The 20,288-nt window shown below is 32.6% G+C and overlaps 1 protein-coding gene across 1 annotated transcript; it reads left to right on the top strand.

Annotated features, from left to right (window-relative positions):
* Window positions 1-1,131: 1,131 nt before the first annotated feature.
* Window positions 1,132-19,756, top strand: ZSWIM2 (zinc finger SWIM-type containing 2). The gene is made up of 9 exons (XM_059055234.1): window positions 1,132-1,296; window positions 2,417-2,493; window positions 4,051-4,091; window positions 10,470-10,680; window positions 11,765-12,016; window positions 14,907-14,991; window positions 15,694-15,803; window positions 17,863-18,016; window positions 18,944-19,756. Exons 1-9 carry the CDS (start codon window positions 1,132-1,134, stop codon window positions 19,754-19,756), a joined length of 1,908 nt encoding a protein of 635 aa, XP_058911217.1.
* The last annotated feature ends 532 nt before the right edge of the window (window positions 19,757-20,288 follow it).

Genomic DNA, 20,288 nt, shown 5'->3' with positions numbered 1-20,288 from the left:
TGAAGTTTTTTATTAATGCATAATGTTTAACATCTAGCACCATTAAATTGATGGTAAAGTTGGCAGTATGGTAGTATGTACATTAGTTGTTATTAGTAAAAATAGGAGACTAGAGATAAAATTTAGTTAAAACCTTAGACCTAGGATTAGATGCTGTTTATCCAGATGTCTCACATGTGAAAGCTGCCATTTCCATCATCTCCTTTGGCCATTTTCTCCCTCCTGCTCTTGACATAATCTAGTTGTGAGTTTCTCCCAAGATAAAGTGGGACAAATATCCCCCATCTTTATGTTTGCGCCACCAACTGGCTATTTCCTGATTTCAATTTCTTAAAGAGATATTCCAGTAATATGGCTTCTTTACTTGACTCATACTGTATTACAGCTCTCCCCCTAAAACGTAGTAACAAAGCTCATAGACAATTTGAACTATTGAGTCAACATTGCATAGCTAATTCCTTAAATTGGGATTTGTAAATTTAGAGGGCATGGATTCCCCACCCCACCTCAAACACCCATCCCTACACAAACATGCAATTTAAAGATGCTCCCCTCGTTTAAAGACCATCCCCCCACCAACACACACATCCCTACTTAAGAGTCTAACTTCCGAGGTTAAAATCCTGTCTTCCACATCATTGATCTTCCCCCAGCGCTTTATTCAGATTATGCACCTAGTAAGCAATCGGAAAATGTTTGTGGAACACTGTTGAATGTCAACAGTCACTCTGGGCTTTCGGATAAAAATGATGAATCATCACAGGATAATTTCAGCATCCAGAGCCCAAACTGTAAACGGGTTGTGCGACTATCCTAACACAGAATTCACAAGCCCCCGCCTGAGAGGAACCAGCAGAAGGAACGCGAGAGATTTGACAGCGATGACTTTGGCCACCAGCTTTTAAATCAGCCACTTGGGTATTAGAAACACTCTACAGTCAGGAGTGTCGCTTCAGAAAGGAGTGGAGGCGAGGGTGAGCTGCGGAAGCAAACCTCCGCGCAAGGCACTCTGGGACACTGCGACTCAACCGCCGTCTCCAAGGCAACGGGCGGACACGCGGTTGTCATGGAGACCGACGGGCGACTCTGAAAGCCTTGCGGAGGGGCTCCCTTCGCCCCTACCCAGGCAAGATGCTTCGCGGAGGCTGTAAGGCCTCTGAAAGGCGAAGACACTTTAGCGACCGCCTCAGCTGGCAGCAAGACCAGGCGCTGAGCAGCAGCATCTACGTCCTACGAGAGATGGGCCCCACCTCCTTTCTACTGAGAGAGGAAGAGCCGGAAAACAGGGATTTCCGAGTAACTACCGCCCCCAACCTGTCTTGGCTCCCTGCCAGGCCGATCCGTGCGGTCCCCCTAGGCCCACCTTGTATGTAGCCACTCGCTGCCGAACCCCACCCGCGAGTGTTCCAGACTCTAAAGATGTGCACATTGCAGAGCGAAATAGTATTTGTTAGAAAAGTTCCATTATTGGAGGTTAGGACTCCAAATTGCATCCAACTCTTCTAAGATGATGGCCTTTGATCTCTGGGTTTAAAAACGGGAGACATTTTATCTGAATATATGGTTTGCATTTACGTGCGTTCTCAGATCCGTTAGCAGTCACTAACTCTGTAACTCAAACGAAATGAAAATTGTACAATCTGTTTACAAGCCGTATATATTTGCTAAATAAATAAAATTGGGTTTTCTTTACTTTTTAGTCTGAAGCTACAACAAGACCCTTTTAAAGTATGGCTTAAATGGTGATTTCTTGGAAATGTCTTAATGAATAAAAATTCTTTTTAATTTTGCTGAAAGACCACAGATAATTCATATTCGCATATCCTACTCTCACCACTCAAAAATCAGCCACCACTCTACCTCCCAGGAGTTGACTTGAAAATTTTTAATTTAGTGTCATGCTGCTTTTCTCAGACGTCCTTTTTTCACTTTATAACCCTTAGGGCATTTAATAAATAGTTTAAGCCAGTATAGACTTTGTGAATAAAATTAGTTTTCTTGAATAAAATTAAATAAACTCACCAATTGAAACGCACAAAACAAAAACCCCAGAAGAACTACTTTACAAAAAGGTCTTTAGCTCCATTGCAAAGTAGAATTTCCTTTCAGTTAAAAATTTATAGATGTTTTTTCAAGGTTTTAAAATTAGATTTCTTTTCACTTGCCTGAATGTAGGTCTCTTAAAAACAGTCTTAGCTGACAATGCAATTTGTTGAACAAGGCAAAGAATAAGGAAGTGAAAAATTAGACTTGTGTCAAGAATTAAGATGTTCCGATAGACTATGTTCAACCTTTTGGAGTCACCTAAACTAAAATATCTCTTGAAATCTCTTTTAATCCAATTATCTATTAATTTTACTCTATAACTCTAAAAACTGACTGGAACTTTTTTTAAGGATGCATTTTTCTTTTGAAGGTTTCTCTAGGAAATCCTCATGTTTGTAATTGTTCCATATTTCTGAAAGGAGGGGAACTTTGTAAGCATATATGCTGGTAAGTGACATTGTAATGAAGCTCTTCCACGAAGGAACATCTTGGTATATTACATGTTTTGCTTTTTTCATGGCTTGAGTACTGCAAGATTAAAGAAATTTGGTGTTGGGAGAACTTAAAGGTAAAATGGTTGTAGCTTGTCAATATCGTTTTGGGTATTTTATTTCATCCCCAAAATTAAGTGAGGTTTCAAAATTAAAGTGAGGTAAGCATACTACCACCTCTACATGTTTGGAATGTTATTGTTTTTAATAAGAAAAAAATCAATGTTTAGATTTTCATTATATACAAAGGTGAAATCTAACAATAAAACAAAAAATCTCCCCTGTTCACATCACTGATGATAATTGCATGGTTCATTATGATATTTTTAAATTTTACTGTTTTCCTTTTCAATAAGCATTTGACTATGAATCTTTTAAGATTGTAGTAGGACTCTGCTGAAGATTACTTCTGTCAAATCTAAAATTTTTCCTCTAGTCAGAACCTGTTTGTAGGTGATCCCAGAAATGAAAAACAAAAAAATTCCTTCCATGTAATTTAAACCCATATCAACTCATTTGTTTACCTACTATACTTATACCAACAAATCACTAATTATATTATAGAAAATTTGTAATTGATATTTTAATAGAAAAAAATCAAACAAGAAATTAAGAAAAGTGTGTATCTCATATTTCTAATGCTTTTCTTTATAGGTTAGAAAACAGTATATACACATATAGCTATTATTTTTAATGCTTTTATTTACCAAGTTTTTTGTTGTTTTGATCAGTTTTTATTGAGCATCTACTAACACAAGTTATTTGCTCTAGTTAGCATAAAAATATAAAATATGGTCCCTTCAAAATTTGCAATTTGGTTTTATTATTATACATAAAATAGGCTTTTTCCATTTTTATTTTATGCCAGCTTCCTCAGAGCAAGGACATTCTGGTCTGATCTTTATGTAGTGTAACTTATTTTTTTACAGTATATTTACCATAAACGTAATGGAAATATAATCCAAGTATTTAACATACTAAAGTATATTTAATATATTTAAGTAGGAATTTAATATATATTTCCCACTTTTTAAAAAAAAGTCATATTCCATTTTAATTGGTGATATTTGAAAGTATTTTTCTGTCATACGTTAAAGTGGTATGTATAGGAAAACAGTCATTTGTTACTCTATCCAGAAAATTCCTCCATTTCCAAGAGTAAGAAACTTCCAGGGAAGTTTAAAAAGAGTGCTGTGAATATTTAGATTCCCTCACTAACCTCTCTTTGTGAGCTACCCTATGTCATAAAGAAATACATGGACTCTCTCCGACAAATCTCTTTACTGCAAATGTCTTTTGTTTCCATGTATCATACTTTTTTCACATATGCTTATTTTAAAACAAAAATTTAACGACTCTTGTAACAGAAAGCTGATGAGAATTTTAAGTTTATCCCTAACACTTTCAGCAATATAAATTCTGTAACGCCATTCCTATTCTAAAATTAATAATACCTTTTGAGGTTATGTCAGAAATAAATGTTTTATTTTGTTTTTCTACTTTTGAATATTAGGGTCTTGTTGAAAAAATTCAGGCTTCCAAGGAATCATGAATGTAAGTTGTGTTTGTATGTTTTTACTAATTTGAAGTTAACAAATTTAACAATTGTTTATTTAGACATATTCTAAATTTAGACAGTTATTGTCCAGACAATCTGAAAACTGTAACACAGTTTGTTACATTTAAGAGACTTGGAACATTTTTCTTCCTATATAACAAAAAATGTAACTTTATATGTCATGTCACATTAAAAAGCACTTAATAAAAAATGAGGTGAAATAATGGCCAGGTTTTCAGTAGAAAAACTTTCCCTCATGAATTCTAAGCAAGGATTTACAGTAGTTTCTGTATCTAAATTTATTTTAATTATGAGAAAAATGACAAATGTAATTTTTCAGGTCCCAGAAATAGTTGACATGATACATAATTTCATTTAAAAATGTTTACTGACAAGTTTTTTTGCAAAAAAAAAAATGTATTTTACAGTTAAATAGTTTTTGTCAGTACCTACATTGAGTTTAAAGTCAGGCATATGAAATTTTTTATAATTTTCAATTTGAAATTTAATTTAAAATTAAATTCTAGAGTCCTCAAAAATAAGAGAAAGAAAAATAATTCTATCACAGGTTATTTAGATTTATACATTTTGTAATAAAGATGCTATCATTATGGAAATGTTTCCTGCAAAGATTTATTTAACCTATACTAGACTCATCTAAGAACTGCAAAGGCATTTAACATTTATTAATAAAAGTTTATAATATTCATAAAGAATTAAAGTGATAATCAGTTTTCAATTTTTTTTAAATTCAGGGTATTGGTTCTGTTTAGGCAAGTTCATTCCCCCCAACTGTTATATAATTACAAGCACAGTTGACATTTCAAAGTCCTACTAGATAATAAATTAATATTAGTGTTTCACAGGGATTTTTCTTTTGTATTCTTCTCTCTACCCATTTTCTTAGAAACATCTCATATTTTCTGTCTCCATCTGTTACCTCTGTAACAGTGATTTCCACATCTTATCAGCAGACCAGTATTTCCAGCTGCCTTCTGAGCACCACAATTTTGGAGGTCCCACAGGCATTTTGAATAGTAAATTCCCCCCATATGTGCTCTCCTGTTGTATTCCCTACCTCACATATTGGCTTTCCTTCTTCTTTAGTCTCCAGAGCTAGAAACCTTGGCATTCTTCTTGTTTTTTCTTTCTCATCCTCTTCTCTCATAAACAAATCCTGTTTATGTTACATCCTACCTACTTCTCAACAGTGATTTTACTTCCCCATCCTCATTCTTACCTTTGTTCAACCTTCATCAGCCCTTAGTACTGTTCTTTGTAGCCTCCTTGTTTCCAGCACCTGCACTTTGTTGCTTTCTCCTTCACATTGTAGACAAAAGGTTCTTTCTGAAATGTCACCTACTCTGTTCTTCATCCTCTCTCCCAATCCCTTCATACACAATAATTATGTTGGACGAGTTCATGGATATTGTTTTCTTCTGTTTCTCCATTGTATACATCTGAAGTTAAATATTCACATCCTCTCCAAAGTCTTAGTTATTATCTACACTATTTTCCATACCATTTTCACAAGCTTCTATACTAGGGCTACCCAACAGAAATATAATGTGAACCACATATGTAATTTTCTGGTAACATATTATAGAAAGTAAAAATAAACAGGAAAATTAGTTTTAATAACATAATTTAACCCAATACATCAAAATATCATGTCAGCATGTAATCAATATAAAAATTATGATTTTTTTAATGTTTTTTCATACTGCCTTCAAAATCTAGTGTGTATTTTACATTTACAATGCATCTCACCTCAGACACTATATTTTCATTGGAAATGCTTGATCTGCATTTAAACATCATAAAATATTTAGTTGAAAAATAAATTCATATAATACCCAAATTGTTATAAACATACATTTTCCAGAAACTATAGATTATCAGTTTTCCATTTAAATTTAAATAAGACAAAATTTAACATTCAATTTTCAGTCACACTATCCACATGTCAGGTGGCTAATGGCTACAATATTGAACAGTGCAGCTCTACCCAATTACATTCAACAAATATTTATTGTACTGCATATTAGTCAGGAACTCTACTAGGTGATCTTTTTTATAAATTGAATCATATGAATTGCCAATATTTTTTCATCTACAAATATAGCAATTTCATATGGATCAATCTAATACTTTATATCATATTATCCTTTGTGCTCTTGAAGGCAGAAACCACGTCTTATTCTTTTTATAAATATCCCTATAGTAGGAAATTTTTTTAATGTTTAAATTTGATCCTATATATTAATTTTGAAAAATTATATTTCCTACTAAAATAAAATATTTTTATACCTCATATTTAAAAGACGTTTTAGCTACTCAACATTGCGAAAATCCTTTGTGCACAAATATTCAAAGAAAGTATAAGTCTCAATAATGTTGAAATTTATCATTTAAATGAAAGTTTGAAAATTAAAGTAATTCAAGAAAGCTATAAACAATTATTAAAATATTATGTAAAGTATGTACATAAGTTTGGAGAAGAAGGTAGTGAAGCAGAAGCATTTTGAACATCATTCATAGATTCTTTTCTAAAACAAATCGAAACAATTATTTGTGCCCTAGTGTTGCATACAAGAAACCTGAGACTCTCTTTTATTTTTGAAGACCTATAAAGATGATTACATAGGAATTTTTTATAAAGATACCAGTTTTTGAACACTGAATATTATTTCCCATCACCCAACAAATGCTTCCCAGTAAAACCTAGCTTTATTACCTAATGGTTTTTCCTAAATACAACATCTAGTAAATGCCATCTTGTCCTTTTTTCAATTAAATATTTATGGCTAAAATAAAAACTGCATTTTAGGAAAATTTTTAAAATCCCCACCACAAAGATATAATAAACCTTTTATTTTCTATTTTCTTTTTTGACCTTGTATTTATGTATACCTAATAGTCTGTGGGAATTCTGTGTTCTGCTTTTGTCACACACTGTTACTTTATATTTTCAGTGCTATGTAGTCTCTCTCATTCAAGTCATCAGTGAATGTTAAATAAATTATGATATATCATGTTAGTGTATGGTATATCATAATTTATTTAACATTCTTCTGTTTTAGACATTTAATTTACTTCTGACTACCTGTTATATTCTTTATAAATGAAACTTTTTCTTCTCTCAATTATTTCTGTAGCCAGAAGTCTCATTAACTGGATCTTGCAGTAAAAGTATTATTTTTTTTACTGAGATATAATTGACATATAACATTATATTAGTTTTGGGTATACAATATAGTGATTCAATGTAAGTATATATTGCAAAATGATCAACACAATTAATCCACTTAACATCCATTACCACACATAGTTAAACTTTTCTTTCTTGAGATAAGAATTTTTAAGATTTATTCCCTTAGCAACTTTCAAATATGCAACAGAGTACTATTAACTATAGTCACCATGCTGTACATTATGTCCCCATGATTTATTTATTTTGTAAGTGGAAGTCTGTACCTTTTGACCACCTTCAGCCATTTCTCCTACCCCCTAGCCATCCCCTGGCCTGGCAACTATCAATCTGTTCTCTGTATCTGTGAGTTTGAGTTTTTTTTCCTTTTTTTAAGTATTAATATTTTTATGTCTGTCACCCATAGGTATTGCTTTATAGCAATACTTTTGCTGATTTATTATTTCAGCAGTATATCAATTTTCTGCTAGCTTTACTTTTTGGATTCATGTTTTAGGCATATTTAACCATATTACTTAAGCATTAAATGGAAGACATTAACAGCATATTTAAGTCTCCAAAGAAAATAAAGACACATGGAAGTATTTTGAAAAGCTAATAATATTTCTATAATATTAGAAAAAAAGACTAAGTCACACAAAGTGGGAAAAAATAACAGATACAAAGTTCATAGTAATCTATTCATTCCTAGTAAATTAAGAAAGAAATAGTTTTCATCCTTCTATACATCTAATATACCCTTAGAATCTAAAATGCCCTGAAATAACTTTTTCAAATAAAAAGAGAAAATAACATAAGGCAAACAAGAAGTAACATTCTATTTATTTATTACCTTTTATTTAGATTTTATTCTGTGTCTGCACCTCATTTTGATTTTAACTCACTTTTCTTTTGACATTAATGAAATTGAACATATGTTGACTTTAATATTTGTACTACATGTGTAAATTAAACTTTGGCTATTTATTTATTGGGATAAAACTACACACTCTTCCTAAATATAGGGATTACCCCTCTTTGCAAATGTCTTCCTAATGTCATAATTCTTTTTTATATGGTTTCATTAAATTTTGTTTTATATATATGTATATGGATTTTTGTGTGTTGCTAAATCTGACCATTTTTACTTTTCATGTATATTGTTTTGATACTTTGAAGGTTGTCTTTCTTCCATAGTATTTTAGAGATTTTTTTTTCTGCTAGCTTTTCTACTTTATTTTTATTCTTTATAGCTTCCATGTGTAGTTGTATTGATATAAATTGGAGGTTGGTATTTGGTTTGAAGTAATTAAATTTTCTCCATATTTCTACCTCGTTATCTCAATAACAGCTATTAAATAGTGCTTCTTTTCATCCTTGTTTCATAATTTTTATAGTGAGTTTTGTTTTTTTATAATACATCATGATATCTGATTAGGTTAGCTGTCTTGCTCTCCTTTATAAAAGAATATTCTTTTACAATCTCATACATTAATTTTTCTTCTGAAATTAATTTCAGAAGAGTTTGTTTCTCCTTTTTATTCTCCAATTCATGTTATACCACATAGAACAGTTTGTAGCCAGCTCCTCTTGTGAAATTTTGTGTTTCCGTATTTCTGCTGCTCTAGAGAATCTTTATCCCCCAAAGCACAATCTTTTGTTCTTCAGTTTCCTCCTCATTTTTTTAGGAAGCAGATGTTGCTGTGTCTCTGTGACAAATAGCCCTCATCCTCCAAAGTAATGGTTAATTAAAGTATGATATCCTCCCACATTCCACCCGCCATGACATCACAGACAAGGAACAGAGATTTCTGTATTGAAATGTAACTGTGATGTTTTCAGTATTGTTAGTGTTTAATTGGTAATCTTTTTAGGGACAATGGAGCTTTTCATTATCTTGCAACTGATTTTTTAATCTCTATGTATTAAAGAATACATAAAATGAATAGAACTCAAGGGGACCAATAACAACGGGCATTTAAATTATGGCATGTTAAGAAGTGGGAAAGAGGAGGGGCATGGGAATGGGCCAGAGAAAAAGGGAATCTAGGATGCCTTGATCAAAACTACATGCACTGGGGCTTCCCTGGTGGCGCAGTGGTTGCGAGTCCGCCTGCCAATGCAGGGAACACGGGTTCGTGCCCCGGTCCGGGAAGATCCCACATGCCGCGGAGTGGCCGGGCCCATGAGCCATGGCCGCTGAGCCTGCGCATCCGGAGCCTGTGCTCCGCAACGGGAGAGGCCACAACAGTGAGAGGCCCGCGTACCGCAAAAAAATATATATATATATATATATGCACTTAGTACACCATTTCTTAGTAGGACAGCAGGATGGAGAAAATTCAGAATTCAAAGACTGTGTATCCCAAATGTATAGGCAATATAGTTCCCAACAGATTGTCCTGAGGAATACTGACCAAATCCATGAAGAATGTGGCTACCGAGACACTTGTAGGGACGTAAAACTAAGGAAAATAGGTGCAACTATGTCTTGCTCTCTCATTATCTATTTACTAATTTATTCATCTAACAAATGTTAATTACACTAACTACTCGAATCTCTCTTCTCTCTGTATTTGTGTCCATTTCTTTTTAATACTCCTGTATGATGATAAATATTTGTTTATGAACAAGAGAACAGATCAAAATATAAGAGATTGGGCTTCCCTGGTGGCGCAGTGGTTGAGAGTCCGCCTGCCGATGCAGGAGACACGGGTTCGTGCCCTGGTCCGGGAAGATCCCACATGCCGCGGAGCAACTAAGCCCGTGAGCCATGGCCGCTGGGCCTGCGCGTCCCGAGCCTGTGCTCCGCAATGGGAGAGGCCACAACAGTGAGAGGCCCGCGTACCGCAAAAAAAAAAAAAAAAAAAAAAAAAAAAATATAAGAGATGATTATAGCCCCAATCCAAGGAGGAACACTGTCATATAATTAATCTGAAACCTTTATAATGAACTGGTTACACTGACTCTTTTCAGTAACAGGAAAACAAGAGATAACTTCTTTTTATAAATGACTCTTTTCTGACCTTTTGGCTCTGAAAGGAATACGACAAGTGGTAAATGTCAGTGTAATAATTCAACCAATCTTTCTGATATTTGGGGAAAAAATGCTAACTTTCTGCCTAAATTGTTTTTTTGTCTCCAATTTGCCGCTGAATTTTAATACTTCGGAATTTATCGTTAGCTGCTTTGCAGTTAGGTCTTGTGGAAAGAGAAATCAGCGACTTGCTTCGAGGGATACATCGAGTTCAAACTCCCCAACAAGGAACGAACAATGAAAATGCACAGATTGAAGAAGATGGTTACATTAAACAGAAGGAAATTAGTTCAGATGATATCTGCTCTATTTGTCAAGAAGTACTTTTAGAGAAAAAGCTTCCTGTCACCTTTTGCAGGTGACATGATTTTTCTTTGGATTCTAGAAACTTATGGAAAAATTCTAATTAATATATTTGTAGTATATTATGTTATGAAACATGCTGATAGAAAAATAATACATATTTAAACAAATATACTTAATTGGCCTTCTTTTATTTCCTAACATGTCGTGAGAGGTCCTGTTCTAACTCTAAATATTTCTGGGCTACATTTTAAAGGGTGAAAGTTAAAAAATAACTCCACTTTATTTACTTTTTCACTTTAAGTTATTAAAGTAGATAATTTTCATGTTTCTGTTTTATACACATGAATAAATGCCACAGATTAGAGTAGTTACAATTTTTCTGAAAGTGAAGATTATTTTACTTTAAAATGATAAAAATTCTCTTCAGCTTTTCTAAATTTTATCTTTAAAACTAAATAATTCAAAATATCACTTATACATAAATGTTTATTGAGAGTATTGTACTTAACTGTTCTTCAAAGGCACTGTAAATTTGGACTTGGAAAATTTGGGCAACCATTTGGTATTGAAATTTTCAATTCTTTTTTTTTCCTGATTATTTACCAAAATTTTCATCCACATTGTATTTTTTTCACATAGCTGCTTTTTTACATATTTTAAAATTACTATTTCCCCAAATATTATTTCTCTCAGCAGATATTTATTGGGTACAACCACAGTCATATTGTGTGAATTCTAGAAAAATAAATTGACACCCCTGCTCTCAGTGATGCTTTTTACTTAAAAATAATAATTATTGTTATAATTTTCCTTTTTGTTAAGACTATATGCACTCTCACTTTAAAAATGAAAAATATTATAATGATGCAAAGTCTTTTACCACCATTTCATTGAAATGGGGAAGATTTTGTTTGGAATTCTGATGTGCTAAATTAAATATGATAGATTAGCTTACATAGATAAAATAGTGTTTATGTGTGTAATCAAGCTATATCTGGATAATCAGTTCAGAATCTATTTTTATAGGAAATACAGATGGTAGCACAGAAAACTTATATATATATATATATATATATATATATATATATATAACTTTGCTGTATACAAATGGTAAACTTGAATTTTATTTCTAACAGGTTTGGCTGTGGCAATAGTCTTCATATAAAATGCATGAAGATCTTAGCTAATTATCAGGATAAGCTATCACACACTTCCATGTTGAAATGTCCCTTGTGTAGGAAAGACTTTGCACCATTAAAACTTATTTTAGAGGAATTCAAAAACTCTAGCAAACTTGTGACTACAGCTGAGAAAGAACGACTAGACAAACACCTTGGAATTCCCTGTAATAACTGTCAACGATTTCCAGTTGAGGGGAAGTGTTATAAGTAAGTATCGATCAGTAATATTATAAATTTGTAGTCTAACTTTTTTTTTTAATTTTAGGGAACTTTGAACATTAGAGTACTAGTCATTTAGCCTTCTTTTCCTCCTTTATATAGTGTGTTTGCCTTAAAGATGGCTACTTATTTAGGATTTTCAGACTAGTGATCTGTGTCATCCCAGTACCTTAATAATTTCAGTTGTGTTATTTTCTTTACTCAGAGTATTGGCTTTGCATTCCAGTCTAGGTTGAGAGTCTGAAGTAGCATCCTTTCTTGGAAGCTCTGAACACAGGCTTTGTAGTTTGGCCTAAATGAGTTTCCAAGCTCAGAGCCCTGCTAGATAGACCTCTCACCCCCGTAACTTTCTTTGAACCACCAATGAGGTCATTGCCAAAAACTCCTAGGACTGAGCCAGAGGGATATTGACTAGATCAATTGAACTCGAGTTCCCCAACTCCAAACTGCAATGATGCATGTTTTGTTTTCTTTCACATCTTATACCTTAACAACAACAAGATACTTATTAGAGAAAGAAATTTTCATTACTTTTTGAGTATTCCTCAAACTTCCCCACAATTCCACAATAAAACATCAATTAATTGCTATGGTTGGGTTATTGTGCTTTCTTAATTGAAATCTTAACTGTATGTTAAGAAGAAAATATTTTGCTTCAGTCTTTGTTAAAATTTTTTCTAAAATGCATCAGTTTACTTTTCAGTCTTCCTGGAATTAAATTATGATGAGTCTAATTAATATTTTTAAAACCCTCTCATAAAACCATAAAACTGTTTCTAATCACCCCCAATGGTGAATGATAACTTTCTCCTTTAAACTGTTTTAGTCCTTTGTTTTCTCAATGTGTCACATAGAAGTAAATCAACCAGAGCACCATTAACAAAAGTCTTTATTGAAAACAGCAAGCCTGAGAAAGCTCACTTGAGGAAGAAGGGCAGAATTTTTATAAGGTTTAGCAGGAGGTGTTCAGCTAGTTTCAGGAATGTTGGTTAAAGAGAATTCTAGAAAAAGGAAAGACTTGATATTTGGCATTAGCAGCCATTTTGGGGGCAATCTGAATTTTTTCAAGAGGGGTGGGTAAGAACAATAAGGGGCTAAGGTAATGTGTGGAAAGGTGGGTTGGGAGGAACAGCTGGGGGTGACAAGGACGGGTGAAAGCCATGGTGTAAAATTTTCAGTTTTTATAGTGATCTATTCCTCAAATTGTTAATGCGTGGGTGGCTCTGGTAAATTATCTCAAATCTTGCTTTTAAGTATTTTGTTAATGACAATGCTCTCCTCTGTCCCTCTGACTGCTCTTTCTGTCTCCAAGGGTGATTCTTCCTACTACCCCGCAATACAGGCATTCTCCACTGTTCTGCTTCCTGCCTGCTGCTCTGCACTCTCCTTTCAGAATAACTTCTCTATGCATTTGGCTCACAATTATTCACATCCATATCTCCTTCCAATCCCTCAACTGCTAACATTTCAGCTGTTAGCCTGAAAAAACTATTTCTGGTAGTTTTAGTAATGGTTTGAGTAGCAGATAAGGTAAACTAGAAAGCTTTTCAGTTCCTCTTCATTAAAGTTTCATAATATAGCTACTTACCTTTTAAGAAGTTAATTCCAAAACTATCATATATATATATTAAAATATAGAGATACTTAACTTTTTGTAGCCCAGCATAATTTGATGTATTGAATAAACCGCACCATTGCTTTGATTGGTTGATGTTAATTATTAAGAATCTTCCCTGTATGTATAAACAGTAATAATGAATAAATTAATACTTGCTGCTTCTAAGATGTCTGAAGGATATATTTTCCCAGATTTCTCTTGGAAATAGTCTTCTAATTCTGTGATAACTTGAGTAAGAAAATAACTATTTGCTTGAAATGTTATTTTTGGTGAATATTGCTGAAAGTAAATTAAAATTCTCTGTGGCAAAATTTTTATAAGTGATACATGTTTAGATTGAGCTTTGTGGAAAATGAAGTTTTTTAGTATATCAATGATTTTTATTGCAAACTTTTTATACATATACTTTTTTCTATTTTGTGAGGACAGAGAAAGAATATAGTACAATTCCTGTTTTCAAGAAGTATTCTGCTAAGTATAACTCTAACATTCATGAAATAATAGGAAAACACTGGGTAATCAAATGATAGAATGTCCAATAGGCTGTACATCCTAAAGGAACTTAGAAAAAGAGATAAATGAAAGATAAAGCATTCCAGGAAGACATCATTGTAGGGATATGTGGTAGGCAAAATAATGCCCTCCCAAATATATCCACATCCTCATGTCCAGAACCTGTATGTTAGGTTATATGTTGTAGGGGGATTAAGGTTGCAGATGAAATTCAGGTTGCTAGTCATCTGACCTTGAAATAAGGAGGTTATCTTGGATTGCCTGGGCTCAGTGTATAATCACAAGAGTTCTTCAAAGTGGAAGAGGGCAGCAAAGAAGAGAGTCAAAGGGATATGTGACTATGGAAGAAAGGCACAGAGAGATTCTGTATTGCTTGCTTTGAAGATGGAGGAAAGTGCCACGAGCTAAGCTAAGGAAGGTGGGCAGCCTCTAGAAGAAAGGGCAAAGAAACAGATCTCTATAGCCTCCAAAAAGAAATACCATTCTGTGGACCCCTTGATTTTAAACCCATTGAGACCCATGTCAGACTTCTGACCTACAAAACTGTAAGATAATAAAGTGTTGTTTAAGCTACTAAATTTGTTGTAATTTGTTTCAGTAGCAACAGGAAGCTAATATGGGGTGAGATTTAAGATGGGCCTTGTCATATCTGCATAGTTCCCAGGAAATTTTGGCCAGAATTTTTCACCAAAAACAATCAAAATAATTGGATTTTTTCTTGTATGTTTTCGTGTTTTGCATTTTTAGGTGTACCAAATGTATAGAATATCACTTATGCCAGGATTGTTTTGATAGCTGCTGCCATCTTTCTCACTCATTTACATTTCGTGAGGTACAGTATCCATCTTGAATTTCATATAGTGTTTGTATCTTCGTGTCGTAAATCTAAGTAAAATATAAGAATAGGTAACCCTCTGGAATAGAGCTGACTGTGTTTGAATAAAAACCAAAGACCATAATTTTTGGATAACTCTTTTTCATAAGGATTTATAGGCAATCAGTTCTTACATTGGTAATTTATAAAATCCAACACAATAGCAAATATGTAATGATATCATACATAAATCTTAAGGACAGAAATTATAGCCATCAAGCTAGAAAATTCATTTTAAAAAAAGATCTCAACACTACAAAATGACTTATAATGTTACTGACAACCATTTACGGTTTTAAAATTTCTTACATCATGGAATTTTATTGCTATCATTTGAATCTAACAAGTAAATAAGTATCTCCTGATGCTGAATAATAATGCTAACATCTACTTACTATACAAGATAAAACATCCACAATTACCATTTTTGATTAATAGATAAATATTTTTACCTTAAAAAGTAATGTTATAGTAGCTTTGCAACAGTATATTAGACTCACTAACAATTTGCAAATTCTTTAATGTGTTAAAAAGCTATCTTTTAAAATGATGAGTATTTATTTACATTATTATGTTATTGATACACAGCCTACTGATTTAATGCACAAGATAAAAGCTTCCACAGTTTGCAAAGTAACATTCACCTTTTACCTATTACAGAAGAGAAATCAAAAATGGAGATCGATGGAAAAAAGATCAGATGAAACTGTAAAATATATAGATATTAAAAATGAGCTAGAAAAGATGCCACATTTTCAAGAAAAGCAAGGGTGAGATTCTCAGTGAAATTTATATTTCTTGGGATATTTAAATAATTTTTCAGTTCAGATAAGTTTTATTCATTTCTTTATTCAATAAATATATATTGAGTACTTATTATATATACTAGGTGACATAGTATTCAAGTGAAGAGCAAGGCTCTGGAGTCAGAATGCTTAAATCCAATCCTAGTACAACCATAAGTTGGCTATGTAACTTTTGGGCTAGTTACTTCACTTCTCCTTGCCACATTTTTATCTTTAAAATGGGGATAATTATAAAACCAGTCTCATAGGAATTTTGTACGTGTGAAATGAATTAATACACACAGTAAATATTCAAATAATGCTGTCTATTATTATTATTAATTCTACCAGAGATTGTACTAGGTATTAGGGATATCTAGTTTCCTCAGCAATTAAGTGATCATCTAAATAAATGTAAAATTAGAACTGATATATGTTATGTAAAGAAAAAATACAGGGAGCTTTGAGATTTGCTTTGAAGTAAATGGCCTCTATGGGAAGGAAGTCTTTCTTTCCTTATTGCCCTCTATTCCACCCCCAGGGAAGGAGAGTCCTAAGGGAATTGGTTGTATTTCAAAACCCTGACTAGTGGACAGTCATCCAAACCTTTTGCCATATTTTGTATCAATTAAAGAAAATTAAACATACCGTGTATAACTAATATATTAGGTACACTATAAAATATATACAAAGCTCATTTTAATAGGATGGGATAAAATTGAAATATTTTCAAAGGACAATTTCAATGAATTAACCAAACAAAAATTGTGCTTGTTTATACATATATATGTGTGTATATATGTATTTCTATCCCACATATATATAGTAGATAGATAGATAGATAGATAGATAGATAGATAGATAGATAGATTTCTATCCAACCCAGTGTATATCTAGCCCATGCCCTGTGGGTGCTCCACACACTTCAGAGACCACAACTCTTGTGGAGCATAAAATGCTTTGTGGGTATGAAAGGAGCCTATACAAAGGCTCTCCATCTCCATTTCCCTCGGCTCTGGCTGGGTATCACACTTCAACCTATTAGAATGATAAATTGTATAAGTAATGGTTTAGGAGATATTGTGGGGTGAGACGAGAATATTAGGGATAGTAGGACATTCTAGGCAGAGAAAATTGAATAAATAAAAGGAGAGAGTTTCAAGATTTTTTTAAAAAGTGATTAACAACCTGAAATAATAGAAACACAGAGATCTTTTTTAGTTGACAATTAAATGACCTTGGTAACAGCAATTTTTGTAGCATGTTGAAAGTTTATCTGAAGAGTAATGAGAAGTATAAAGTTTTCTAAAGAATATATTTGAACTTTATTCTGAATGACTTTTGAATAATAGGAATGCATCTAATCTTTTAACCAAGATTTTGTTTTTAAATATTTGTTTTATCTGTTTTATCAGTTGCTAGTGGCATCAGATTTACATTGTATAATCTTAGTTATGTTTGTTGGTACTTTTGGTACAAAAATGGGGTTGGTATCTTTAGAGTTCATTAACATGGTCTAACAATACAGAGCTTATAAGCATGTACCGCAAGTGAAATAAGTCTCCTCATAGATTATGACCTACCAGTTTATAATAGTACCCTGGAATATTTAATATGGTTTACCATGCATCTTACTTCCTACCAGATGACAGAGTGAATTGGGTTGTATTTTTCTAAACACAAGTCTGTGTGTTGTTGGCTCATTCTGAAATAATTTGAGTATATGGTTCTCACCAAAATTATTTTCTGGTTTCATTGATGTTAAAAAGTGCAAATCAAAAACATTCAGGTTAGTATTTTTATTTGAAATGACTAAATTAAATTTTGTTCCTTATGAAGTTGATGTTGAAGTTGGATCCATCTTGTTCAAGATCAATGCAATAGATTTTGTAACTTTATAATGTACAAGATTTATTATCTTCAGTTCTAGAAAGCACTGGGTTCATTCCCATTATTTATTTGGAGGTTATTACCTGTACTATTGATTACTTCCTTATCTACAATCACATATGACCATTCATGTCTCTCTGTTTTTCTCATTCAGCCAAGTTTACACACCAAAACACGTGGTAAGGTCACTGCCTCTCTTACTAATCACAAAGAATAGTAAGCTGCTTGCTCCAGGCTACCAGTGTCGACTTTGTTTGAAGGCATTTCATCCTGGTCAGCATACAAGATTGCTACCATGTACTCACAAGGTAGAAGTCACATCATTTTAGTTTGACTTTCCCTGTAGGGCCAGTTTTAACAAATGAAGTGGCAATTTAAGTCTCTCCTTTTACTTTTTAGTTAAATTATGAGCAGAGATATTCAAATTGAACAGTGTGTGCAGAATGCTAGAGCGGAGACTATTGAGAAGGCAGTTCTGCCCCCCAAGGATAGATTCCTATTAATTAGGATTCATTTCTGTATAAACTATTGAGGAAAGATAAAGTGGCACTTTAAGTTAGATTCTTTTATCTACTTTAGTTACCTGTAAAAGGAAAAGGCTTATAGAATACTAACTTTTTAATGTTATTTTTATGATTCTTTAGATGAAACAGAAATGCTTAATTTGACATAGTTTATTATTATTTCAAATGAACTTACTGGAATCAAAGTCTAAAGTTGCTGAATCACTATGTAGTGGTAACCAGGTTTTTTCTGAGATAAAGTTGTTTTAATAAACAAACTTGTATAGCTTTAGAGTCACCCTTACTTATAATGACTGATAATTTGTTTTCTTCCCTAGAAGGTGATTTGTCATGTTATGTCTTCCATCATCATATCAATTTTCAACTCTAGTTGGCTACGACATTTTTATTACTTAATAATTTTCATTCATTAGAAAGCAACAGTGAAATTAATGGCTTGAATAAGTAGTGAGTTTTTAATGAAATTGTAAAAATGGCATCCATAGAAGTCTTTTCATTTTAATGTGGAAAATGAAGATCAATCTCTAACCAATTACATTTTTAAGAGAACTTCAAAATATTTCTATAAAACTTGATGAATTTTATTACCTTCCAATATTATGAAACAGTGTTAAAAGTAACATAATAATGAAAGTGGGAAAATTTTACATGGATAGTATACATTATAAACAAGATAATATATCTCTGATTAACTTATAACTTTTTTTTAAGTTTCATAGGAAATGTATTGACAGTTGGTTACTCCACAAGTGCAATTCATGCCCTATTGATGGACAAGTTATATATAACCCTTTAATCTGGAAAGATAGAGCAGTGAATGGACATGCACATCAGTCTGTTTCAAACACAAACATCACTCATCTGTCAAAACAGGAAGAACCAGAACATTTTATTCCTGGTACTGGATTAGTCTTAAAACAAAATGGACTTGGAATTTTACCTATCATACCTCAGCATAATTCCAAAAAGTTGAATACACCTCAAAGTCCAATAGATACTTACAAGAATATAACCATAGATGATCTGTACTCTGTCAAAGTAGATGATTCAAATTCAAGAAAATCAATCTATGAATATAAAATTAGCCAACATTTCCCCAGCTATCTCCAAGATTTACCCAGTGGACCCTTTGGAAAAATATCATCTCAAATGTTTTTTCCTTCTATTGATCACAAGAATATTATATATCCAACTGGAGTGGAAAACCCATGTATCAGTAAAAAGCACCACGTCGGTCAAAGCCAGAAGATAAACGCAGACTGTAAACGTGTTAACCACAATTCAAAGAAGACTCTTGGTAATAAAATAAGAGAGGACAATATGAGACCAAATACTTTGCTTCCAGAAGATTTAAATCTTATTGTCAATTGGGGTACAAGTAAACTTAGTTTGTCTATGAAGTATAATCATTGTATGGGGAAAATTAGACCAAAATGTAGTCATTTATCCAGAAGACCTATATCTCACCCTTTAAGTACAAAAAGTACTGAGCTATCTTTAATATTGGAAGGAGTTCAGTTATAAAATCATATTTTATTAAAATCAGAAAATATTTGAATATTGAACATAAAAATTTTTTTGTAGAACATAAAAACACTATATACTCTTGAAAAATATTCTCTGTTGTCATTTTGCCTACTTGTCTATGAATAATGACCTACAGCTAAAGGAAATGGCCTCATTCCTTATAAGACTTAAAGAATTAGGTATCTTAATGGGTATGTTCAGTATGTTACGAATTATAAATAATTTTTAGAACTTTCACATATGACTTTGCACTAATTAAAATAATTGTCTTTAATTAAGGAAATAGAATTTCCTTACCCTGAGTCACTATTTTCAAACATTTCACTTGATGACATGTAACATACAGGGATTCTTTCCAGGTATTTTTATATTTTCTTGCACTAATGATCACCACAAACCTATAGGAAAATCCAGATTGTGATTTTCTTTTTTACTTTATTCCTTAAAGGAGGTTTCTTGTATAGGAAATGAAATAAAATATCCTTATAATGCTATAAGCTATGCCACATTTATAGTGGTTTTACTGGTT

This window comes from Kogia breviceps, chromosome 2 (genome assembly GCF_026419965.1).
Source record: "Kogia breviceps isolate mKogBre1 chromosome 2, mKogBre1 haplotype 1, whole genome shotgun sequence".
NCBI lineage: Eukaryota > Metazoa > Chordata > Mammalia > Artiodactyla > Physeteridae > Kogia > Kogia breviceps.
The sequence above is the reverse complement of the archived record's forward strand: the minus strand, read 5'-3'. Positions and strand labels throughout refer to the sequence as shown.

What these genes read in the sequence shown, in the direction of transcription:
- ZSWIM2 (XM_059055234.1), top strand. Translation starts at nt 1,132, where the DNA reads ATGCTTCGCGGAGGCTGTAAGGCCTCTGAAAGGCGAAGACACTTTAGC. An exon ending in ACTCATTTACATTTCGTGAG is followed by an intron (nt 14,992 to 15,693) that starts GTACAGTATCCA and finishes TACCTATTACAG; the next exon opens with AAGAGAAATCAAAAATGGAG. An exon ending in TGCTACCATGTACTCACAAG is followed by an intron (nt 18,017 to 18,943) that starts GTAGAAGTCACA and finishes CTTTTTTTTAAG; the next exon opens with TTTCATAGGAAATGTATTGA.